We start from the raw sequence: 11,054 nt of genomic DNA, 5'->3' as shown, positions 1-11,054 counted from the left end.
AGCAGAGAAAGTCAAGGAAAAAGTTTCTTGGCCGGTGATAAACACACCTCCATTTTTATATAAATACACCCCCTTTTTTTTTAAATATATGAAATCCCTAGACTACCCTTATTTGTACCTCTCTTCTTCTTCCGCGCACCTCTCTTTTTTTTCCTCCTTCGCACGCGCACCTCTCTTCTTCTTTCTCCTCCGCGCACCTCCCTTCTTGTTTCTCCTTCGCGCACCTTCCTTCTTCTCTTCTTCGTCACGTTCTTCTCCAAACCATTAGAACTTGTTTTCAGCTTCTAAACTTCCACACTTCGAATACAAATCCATCAAAGCACTTTCAATGCATAAATCCGACTGCATTCCCAATTTCCATAGCAAGCCATGAATTTTACTACCTTCCAATAACGCTTGTAAACCAGAACAAGCCATGAGTGCACTCAAATATGTCAAAGAATTAGGACTCACCCACCCGCAACGCATTTGATGGAACAATCTCAAACCATCCTCATAAAACTCATTTTGCGCGAGGCCAGAAATCACTGTCGTCCAAGTCACAACATTCCTCTCAAGCATCTCATAAAAAACCTGCCTACCTTGACTAAAACACCCACATTTAAAATACGATGTCACAAGAGCGTTGCCCACTGTAATTTCCCTCTCAAAGCCACCAACAAACACCAAACCATGAATCATTTTGGTCACATCAGAGAATTCCAGTCCATCACAAGCTGACAACATTGTAGTCAGTGTTGCTTTGTCAAATCGACAACACACTGCCTTTGACCCACCCATTTGCTTAAAGAACCTAAAACCCGCGTCAAAATCCCTTCTCCTTAAAAACCCAGAAATCATCGTGTTCCATGACACGATATCTTTAACAGGCATATGATCAAAAAATAATGAGAAGAAAGTTCTAATGAGAGATAAAAAAATATAATAATTGTACTAAAAACAAGTTCTAATGGTTTGGAGAAGAAAGTGACGAAGAAGAGAAGAAGGGAGGTGCGCGGAGGAGAAAAAAGAAGAGAGGCGTGCGGAGGAGAAAGAAGAAGAGAGGTGCGCGTGCGGAAGAGAAACAAGAAGAGAGGTGTGCGTGCGAAGGAGGAAAAAAAAGAGAGGTGCGCGGAAGAGGAAGAAGAAGAGAGGTGCTCGGAGGAAAAAAAAAAAGAAGAGAGGTGCAAATAAGGATAGTTTAGGGATTTCATATATTTAAAAAAAAAAGGAGGTGTGTTTATCACCAGCCAAGTTTCTTTGGGTTAATTGTGCCTTTTTCCATCATCTTTTAAAATTTTGTCATGTATCTTTCAAATTTACACACATTTTATTATCAACTTTAAAAATTCTTATATTTGTGATTCTGGTAGTTGATCATTTTATGTCGTCAATTTTTCATCAACATGAATATTTATTATTGATATAATACATTATGATATGTTATCATCAATAATCAACGAAATATGTAAAAAAAAAAAAAGAATTGAAATAACTTTCTCCACACAAAATTCTTTCCTATATATAAGAGCGATCAAAACTTTTTATATTATCTCCAATTTACCTAGAAATGAATTTTCTTGAATTAATAATAACATAAAATATGCATCATGAAAATATTTTGTATCATAGCATTCCCGTTATACTAAAGATTTTTCTGTATTAAGTAAACACTATTTAATTTATCAAATAACGTTGCATGTTCTGATCAGCATGAGAACCTGTTGAAATCTTTAATTAGCCATTTATTTTTTGTTAAGCTTTTTCAGTAGATGAAAATTGCAAACATTGGTTTTTCTATCTGCCATGTGTATAGGGTCCAATAAATTTGTCCAAGACTTTTTTACCATTCCAAGGGTTACAACTAGATGCTTTTTACTCTTAAAAAGAACCACGTATACAGGATATACACTTTATATGTTAAGCTTATTGGCAATTCATGTTATTGCTATTAACTAACACACATAATTAACCAGTATTACACATATAAATAAAACAAGGGACCAAAAAAAAAAGATAGACAGACCTATAGAAAGGAAAAGAATATGCTAATGAAAACTGGTATGCAAATTTGGCCCATTATGAAAAGGAGAAATATCATAGATGTATTTTCAAAAAGGAAATGGACTACATAATAATGTTTAGGGATAACATTAATGGTATCTGAAAGAATATTGTATAGGAGTAGCCTAGATCACACCTAAACAAAGATGGTCCTAATCAATTGCCATTGCTAATAAGGTTTTTTTTTATATTTTAAATTATATATATATATATATGATATGCATGTAGTTAGGGCATTTTCATCCATATTGAAATAGAAAAGATAATTAATGCTTAATTTCTCAGTTCTGACATATCTAGAACTTAGATTAATTCTCTGATTGACATGTACCAGCAACCAACAATTACTCTGTTGCTTCTCAGAAAAGGGTCTGGGCAATAATTAAAATGGTTGGTAGGCCATAATCTTCCCCCACGATTCACATTTAAATATTTTGAGAGAAAAAATAAAGTTGAAATATTTTTGCTCAAATTATAAAAAATATGTATGCATATGATTTGTACATCATCAAAAGCAAGGAATGAGGAGAAAATCCTATTCACGAGGATGTCCATTTAAGAATTTATAAAAACGTCATAATTTGTACGGTGAAACTAATTAAACCAATGTTTTTCTTTTTCTTTTTCATATCTGGCATTAAGCTTATTTAAATAAGAGAAAATTTTAATGCGACTACGTCTTGTTTTGTTTTGTTTTAAATTCAAAACATCTCTCAGCCAAAAATAAATTAATTTTTATATACTAAAATTTATTTAAGAAATTAATATCTCTTTTTATAATATTTTTTTTTTTTTTGTAAACACAAGTTTGGATATCGAACCTGTCCAAATATAAAATATGCATAATGATTATTATTTTTTATTTAATTTTCCATTATTTTTTCTTTATATAACGAGGCAAATGAATGAAATGATAAATTAAAAAATAATAATAAAACAAAATACTGTTGAATCTTAATTGGATTATAAATCTAACTTAATTTTACAAATGGACTTATAAGATTGAAAAATATTTAGTTGGTTATGATATTTGAGTTTTTTTTAATATATCATCTCTTCTTAATTAATTTTATAAAATCGGATTATAAAGTTAAAATTATTATTTATTTAAATTTTTTCAATATTTCTCTTCATGTCAAGTAATATTAAGTTTGATGTATAAATAAATAATAGATAAATCTTATATAATTTTGGATAAATACAAATTTTTCCAACATTGAATGTCTTGAATTTAACTTGGAATGAAAAAAACCTAGTCGACACAGACATAGGATACCTCTGTAAAAATAATTAACTAAATTTTTTAATAAAAACTAATTATAAATAAAATTAATAAATATATATTTTTTATTAATAACATGATTATTAAAAAATGTTAAAAATTAAATCCTTATGTGAATGAGTGTGACACTTTGTAAATATTCCTCAACTTGGCTCGGATAGATTCCCTTTTTAATGGCCCAAAATCGCTCCCGCTTTCTCAGTCTGTCCATGTCCAGCCGAAATTAAAAACCTTTCAGTCTGTATGCATTTTACATTTCAAAGACATCTCACCATCATAAAATAACTTATGTACAAGTTCAAGGAAAATTCTTCCTCTTTTTTTTTTTTTTTTTTGTAGAATAGTAAAATATGGTTTATATTGAATGAAAAATCAGGCAATGTTACTCATATTACAAGTTTTTTTTTAATATACTTTAACTTAATGAATTTATTGAAATGGATTCAAATAATGATTCCTTTAATATTAAACCATTATCAAACAAAGAGATTAATTAAAATTATTCTAACTTAACTAATTATCTCAAGATTGAGTTTTAAGTATGCAGCCAAGCAAATGCTTGATTACAAGAGTTTGAGACTCTTATATAATGATGATATATGATTCAATCAAGATTATTTTAATAGAAAATATTTGTGATTTTGTACAAAATACAAAGGAATATTTTCTTTACCGAGATCCATTTCTGTATTCTAAAACATAACATCATAGTAACTTATATGTAATTTTTCAATTAATATTGGTTTATTTGAAAATTTAGAGAGAAGAATTAATATGAAGTTGTAAATTAATAAATATTACTACGATAAATGAAAGGTCGCAAGTGATTTTCTTGACTTATTTAGCGAGTACTACGTACTCTTACAATGTCAACATCAATGTTCATCATCTTCAAGCAAATTTTGTTTTATCCTCTTCTCTCATGAAAGTACAAGTGCAGCACAGTTTTTACACTAATAATTTTAGAATTACTTGCATGCATATTTAAAGACATGGGGATAATCAATATCTTTCACCTTTAAAGTATCGAAAAACAAATTTGTATATATAACATTTGTTGATGTCTAGTAGCAAGTCTTTCTCAACTAACTTTTATTTTATGCGTTAGTTGATTCCTAAAATTGTTATGATTGTGGTTTTATCTTGCACTCTCTTGTATTTTATATATATATATATATATATATATATTATTTATTTCTCTTGTATGTAATATAAATACAAAATTGATGAATGTGCAAGATTAATAACAAGGGTGAAGGTTACAAAGAGTGTTAAAATAATATAAAAGTTATTGTGTGACTTATAACTTATTACTTGAAGACTGATGCTATTTTTTTCATATATGTAAGTCTTAAGACTAAATCATGTAAAATTTGGTTTTTTTTTTTCTTTTTCTTATCTTTATATCTGCATTCTATGAACATATTCTTGTATCTGTGTGCATATGTGTGGAGCAATATTTGTTTGTTTTTATATGTTTTAATCTTTTTGATTAGATGTTAGAAACATTAGGACCAACAACTTTGTTTAATTTGAGCAATGATAGTCCAAATGAATGCATGGATGTATCATATCCCACGTGTATATAGCCGACCTAGGTAGTTTCCTGGGCTAGCTAACTGGCACACTCATATATAATTTTCATTTTCTTATAAGCCATGCATGGTTGCACAATTAATAAAAGGATGGTTAAAACAAATATTTGATGTATATAGATGCTAGCTACGGATCGATTAATCTTTTAATACCCAAAAAGAGATAAAGTTAAAATAAAAAAATAAAAACAAAACACAACATGGCTATGGTAACTAGTGGAGTAGAAATTAAAATCGATTGAAAGCTTCTTTTTCATTGGCTCTGTTACATGCATGAATGTAAAAGATTGAAGTTGAGGAATAGGGATGGTGATCAAAATAAAAATAGTAACACCCGAGTGTGTGAGAGAGTATATATGTTAGGACCCTCAATTCAAGTAACTTTCTTTGGAGGACACGTGGCTCCATAAAAATAATGGGTGGAAGACAGGTGGATTTTGAGACTTTCACTGTTTACTTTTTCTTTTTTCTTCTTCACTTTTCTCAAGTACAAAATTTTCACTTTTATGTGCTTTTCCTTCTCAACTTTTTTTTTTTTTTTATTTATAAGAAAAGCACTATTAGTCAATACTTTTTTTTAATCTTCAAAGATTGTTTACTAATCAAATCGTATAATTAACGTTTCTTTATATATATATATATATATATATATATATATATACACGATTTCTTATATTAATTTCAGATTTTTTTCCTTTCATTCTATATTTAGTTCTTTTAATTAAACTTATGAAATGTACTGATAATTCAATTTCTGAGAGATTAGATATAATTAAGTATTATGGTAAGTGATCTGCATTTTAAGTATGACAAAAATTTAAATTCAAAAACCGTAGACATGCTAAAAAAAGATGGAAATTAAGTTAAAAGATTTAAATTTATATAAATTCAAAACATTAATCAAAGATAGAAATACTAAATAAGCAAAAAAAAAAGTTTACTTATTATAAGTTACTGAAAAATAATCCCTCAAAATATTATAATTTTGAGGAGAATTTAAAGGAATAATTTTGACTCCTCCAATTTTATCTAATATTTTGAATAAAAAAAACATTTTATAAAAATCTATCATCTATCCTTCTTTTTTCTCCAACTAAAAAGTTATTATTTATTATAATTATTTATTATAAAAATAATATTTTAAATAAATTATCAATAAATAAATAAGATAATTTTATACTACAAAATAAATTATTTATTATAAATTTAAAATATTATTTATATATTAAAAATATTTATTTAATATTTATACAATTTTAAATATAATTTATATATCCAAATATAATATTTATTTATATTTAATTTATTATAAATTTTAATTATATAATATATATATATATATATATTAAAATATTAGTTATAAATTACAACTCAAATTCTAAGTACATGTTTGAATTCGCGCCAATAATTCACGTTTTAACAATTTGACACAAAAATAAGATATGATAGCTTCTTATTTTTATGTTTTTTTACACGTGTTGAGTCCAGTAAACGTGATTCCAAACACACGCTAAGCTGTTTCAAATTTTCAGGATTTTAAAAAATAATATTAAAATAATTAACAAAATACTAAAGTAATAGAAAGCAACTTTGAAGAAGTAAAACAGAGTTTTTGTTCCTTTCTTTTCCGGAATCTGATTCTATAAAAAGTAGATGTAGGTTACCCTTTTCTCTGATATCTTTACCACAGTACAGTCCTATTCTTAACTGTAGCATTTTCTTACTTTATATAATTATATCATTTATATGTTATTTCAAATATATTAATTTCTTGAACTTTCTTTGTTCTCTCCCTGCATGTTCTATGGGCTCGTTTTTTGTCATGTAACACAGATTTTCACGAGGGCTTGGCAGAGTCTTTCTTCGGTTTCATTTCTTTTGTTTTGTCTCCTTTCACATTCTTGCTAGCAAGGCCAATAAAACAACATAGTAAGTATATGGCTCATTCACATTGACACTCTTTCCTTTTCATCTTATCTCATTATTTTGGAGGGTCTCAAACAATGTATACTTTAACCACCACATTTGTAGGTTGCATTTGCACTATTTCTTGCAGTGAGTGAGGCAATGGGGAGAGCCACCAGGTGGGTGAAGAGCTTGTTTGGCATTAAAAGAGAGAAAGAGCACAAACAAAACTCAAAGTGTGTTGAGTCCAAAAGCATGGAATGTGCTAATAATTCAAGAGTTTTGTGTCACAATCCAGGTACTATACCCCCCAACATTTCCCAAGCAGAGGCTGCATGGTTGCAATCTTACTGCTCTGAAAAGGAACAGAACAAGCACGCCATTGCAGTTGCCGCCGCCACGGCAGCTGCTGCAGATGCTGCTGTGGCCGCTGCACATGCTGCGGTGGCCGTTGTTAGGCTCACCAGTCAAGGAAGGGGTGGCACCATGTTTGGTGTTGGACCTGAGATGTGGGCTGCCATCAAGATTCAGACTGTGTTTAGAGGATACCTGGTGAGTTTGTAATTTTTCTTTTTTATGTCCCAAAAATTTATATGCTTTTAGCTTCAATTGTAAGGGTTTTATTCATTTGATTTGGAATGTTGTTCTATTGCTTTTGGTTTTTGGTGCAATGTGGAGTGTGTAATTTTAAAATTGACATGAGTTTTGAATAGGCAAGGAAGGCACTGAGGGCATTAAAGGGATTGGTGAAGTTGCAGGCACTTGTCAGAGGGTATTTAGTGAGGAAGCAAGCAACAGCAACCCTGCATAGTATGCAGGCTCTTGTTAGAGCTCAAGCTACAATTCGGTCCCACAAATCTCGCAGGCTCATGAGCACAGAGAATGAAGCATATAGATCTCAGAGCCGAGCAAGAAAATCCATGGTATTGGCACAAATAACGGATTGTTGCAACATTTCTAAGCTAATTGCTATTTTTCTTTTTATCTATAGGAGTTATAATGATAACAACAGGATTCAAACTTTCAGAACATATGCATATTATTCTAATTCTTTACTACTAGGCCGGCCGTGATGGTTCCTAACCTAATTGTTATGATTATTCTAAGCTAATTGCTATTTTGAAATCATTGCAGGAAAGGTTTGATGATACTAGGAGTGAGTATGCAGTTCCCATACACAGTAGAAGGGTATCATCATCTTTTGATGCCACAAACAACAATAGTGTTGATGGGAGCCCCAAAATAGTGGAAGTGGACACTGGCAGGCCTAAGTCAAGGTCTAGAAGGACAATATCAGATTTTGGTGATGAACCATCATTTCAGGGCCTTTCCTCTCCCTTCCCAATTTCATACAGAACGACCCCAACACGTTTGTCCACACCATACCAAAGGAATTTTCAGGACTCTGAATGGGGGTTAACAGGAGAAGAGTGTAGGTTCTCCACAGCACAAAGCACTCCACGCTTCAGACATTCTTGTAGTTGTGCACCTATGACACCAAAGAGTGTGTGCACTGATAACTTGTTCCCCGGGCAATATTTTGGGAATTTTCCAAACTACATGGCTAGTACCAAGTCTTTTAAGGCCAAATTGAGGTCTCATAGTGCTCCAAAGCAAAGACCAGAACCAGGTCCAAGGAAGAGGCTCTCACTCAATGAAATGATGGAGTCTAGGAGTAGCTTGAGTGGGGTTAGAATGGAGAGGTCTTGCTCACAGGTTCAAGAAGTCATTAATTTCAAGAATGCTGTGATGAGTAAGCTTCATAAATCCTCAGAATCTGTTAGGGAAACAGATAGAAACTACTTCCACCAGAGGAGGTGGTAACTGACTAGTGAACTTAGGACAGATTCATAAAGATATCTACCTCTCTTTGCTTTTTACACTGTTAATAAACTCTATTTCTTCCCCCCAAGATTGGCAATTTGCAGATACATCGTTTGGTCTTTCTCATGGAATTTTCTTATATAGTTACTATAATCAAAATATCAAATGCAAGAGTAGCAATTTGCCGGTAGTTTAAACTCCTTGCATGTGTTGTTTTTCTTTTTATTACAGTAGAGTTTGTTTTTGTTGGTGATAATGAAACCTCAACAACTCAAATGTTGTAGACTTGTAGCTGAAGAAACCATTTCTAAACAAGATTCACGGTAAATAAAAAAATATTGGAGGAGAAACTAGACATAATAATTTTCCTATCAAAGAAAAAGAGGAGATGAAAGAGCTTTTCCTAAAGATGTCACAACATGGATCGATTATACTTTTGTTGTATAATATGTTAAAAAAAGTGTATTTTTTTTTCCTGTTCTTATGAGATGTTTGAGCTATGAACTAATGCTTTTCTTTTGGGACTAAAGTGAAGCCTGATTATATGCAGGGTCTAATGCTATTCTCACTCTCCTCTTTTATAATCCATTTGTTTTTTCTCCATGATAAAAGAAGTGTTGTGAAAAAAAGAAGAAAAAAAAAGAGCGAGCCATAATATAATTATTCGTATGTGAAATGTGTAAACAAAAAATGTACTAACATACCTCTAAAAGTGAAGCAACATCATGCTATGTAAGACTTTTTGAATTACCAAGTAAATTTTGCTGTCAGATCATTGAGTGCATGAATGACTTAAAGCAAAGCTACATTGATTGTGTATAGAGTTCGGCATTTTCAACAATTAGAAACTAATGATAGGGATTTCGATTACCCAAAACAAAATTTTAAAAAATTGATTGGGGATTTAATTTAATGTGAAGGAATATTTAATGTCAAAGGACACTGTTGACTTCTGGCTCATGCATGGTCCGCAAACAGATACGTTTACTGCTATGTACAGTTTTTAATTGTTTTGAATTTTGAATGGGGTGGTAGAAAAAGAGATGTGTTTTTTTAATTGCTTGTTATTGTTGTTGATTTGGCCTTTGTTGGTTTCAAAACTTGTGTTGCTGTTTTTATGTTTTATCTCTTTTAGCCTCTTCATCAGTAACTTTCTCTACACATGGTCAAAGGGTCTAATTAATTTGATTAGGCTGCAATGTTAAATATTGATTAACTGTGGGTTGTAGCAAAAATAAAAATAAAAACATGTATTCGTAAAGAACATGTAGGACATTTCATGTGTCTTTTGTTCATAAAGGGAGTTTACAAACTGTCAAAGAGGTAAACTTTTATTTATATACTTTTGAATCCCTTGTTTTCTTTATATGAAAGAGATTTGAAACTTGTTTGAGAAAGTTTGTCTTTTAGAAAATAATTAGTCTTTTAAAAAAGTTTAAGGGAGTTAATTAAAAATGATTATGTTTTTAAAATACGTGAAACTTAGTTTGCACTTTGTATTTATTGACCTTCCCAACACTTTTTAAGTAATTATTAATTTATCATTATAATAACAAACGGATACCTTTTCCTCAAACCATTGAGAACATATGTAATGGTGCAATGGTGTGAAATTGTTTAATTTTTATTTTATAAAATTTATGTAGACCGTGTTATGATGTATCATTTTCTTTTATTTTTTGTTCAATAGTACATATCTAATAAATGTATCAAATGGACCCTTCAAATTGTCCTACAATTTTTTATTTATTATATTACATCACTTCTTTTTGGCCTTTTCATATTGTGTGGGCTCGTTTTTCTTTAAATACCAGCTCCTTAAATAAGCAAGTAATTTTATTTTATATTTGGCATGTAGATGGTTGCATATTAAGAAAAGTAACTGGTGAAGTATATAATAGACTGTAGTGACTATAGTATGACTGACTTAAGCATGTTTGCTTGTTTTTTTTGTCCATTGAACAAAGCTACAATAAAAAGAGATACAAACAAGCACAACCAGGCCCAAATAGTATGGTTTGGTGATGGAGAGACTACGGTCTTATAATGAACCTACGCGAAATGGGCCAAACGTGTAAAAATTTAAAGCCCAAATTTACAGAGATGAATAAATTCCAAAGGAGGTTAACAAATCATGCCGTGGAAGATCTTGATGTACAAAGTGGAACCTTGTATTTTTTATTTTTTTTTAAGGGTGAGAACTACCCCATCCTTTCCATTTTATTTTAAATTTTAATATTTATTATCTATTTTAATTTGATTATCATTTTACTATAATAATATAATGTTAAATATGTTTTTTCTATTATATCCTTGAATCTTTTAAATTTTTACGGATAATGAAAAAACACGTTAATAATAGTTAAGGATATGATAAAAAAAAAAAACATATTTAATAAATTGAA

At 30.3% G+C, this 11,054-nt stretch overlaps 1 protein-coding gene and 1 pseudogene across 1 annotated transcript; one reads left to right on the top strand and one right to left on the bottom strand.

The window, feature by feature from the left end:
- Positions 1-264: 264 nt before the first annotated feature.
- On the bottom strand, positions 265-873 carry LOC145953929 (pentatricopeptide repeat-containing protein At3g05340 pseudogene; annotated as a pseudogene).
- A 5,820-nt stretch (positions 874-6,693) lies between these two features.
- LOC109803985 (protein IQ-domain 26) lies at positions 6,694-8,775 on the top strand. Its single transcript, XM_020365705.3, has 4 exons — positions 6,694-6,849; positions 6,952-7,377; positions 7,539-7,748; positions 7,960-8,775. Exons 2-4 carry the CDS (start codon positions 6,988-6,990, stop codon positions 8,647-8,649), a joined length of 1,290 nt encoding a protein of 429 aa, XP_020221294.1. The 5' UTR covers positions 6,694-6,849; positions 6,952-6,987; the 3' UTR covers positions 8,650-8,775.
- The last annotated feature ends 2,279 nt before the right edge of the window (positions 8,776-11,054 follow it).

The sequence above is a fragment of the Cajanus cajan genome, chromosome 1, assembly GCF_000230855.2.
Source record: "Cajanus cajan strain Asha chromosome 1, NIPB_CcT2T_4, whole genome shotgun sequence".
Taxonomy (NCBI): Eukaryota; Viridiplantae; Streptophyta; class Magnoliopsida; order Fabales; family Fabaceae; genus Cajanus; species Cajanus cajan.
Note: the sequence above shows the minus strand (reverse complement) of the source record. Positions and strands in the feature narration are given on the sequence as shown.

Bases quoted from the DNA above. Each gene is read 5' to 3' on its own strand.
- LOC109803985 (XM_020365705.3), top strand. From the start codon at position 6,988: ATGGGGAGAGCCACCAGGTGGGTGAAGAGCTTGTTTGGCATTAAAAGA. The intron at 7,378-7,538 runs GTGAGTTTGTAA...AGTTTTGAATAG, and splicing joins CTGTGTTTAGAGGATACCTG to GCAAGGAAGGCACTGAGGGC. The intron at 7,749-7,959 runs GTATTGGCACAA...AAATCATTGCAG, and splicing joins GCCGAGCAAGAAAATCCATG to GAAAGGTTTGATGATACTAG.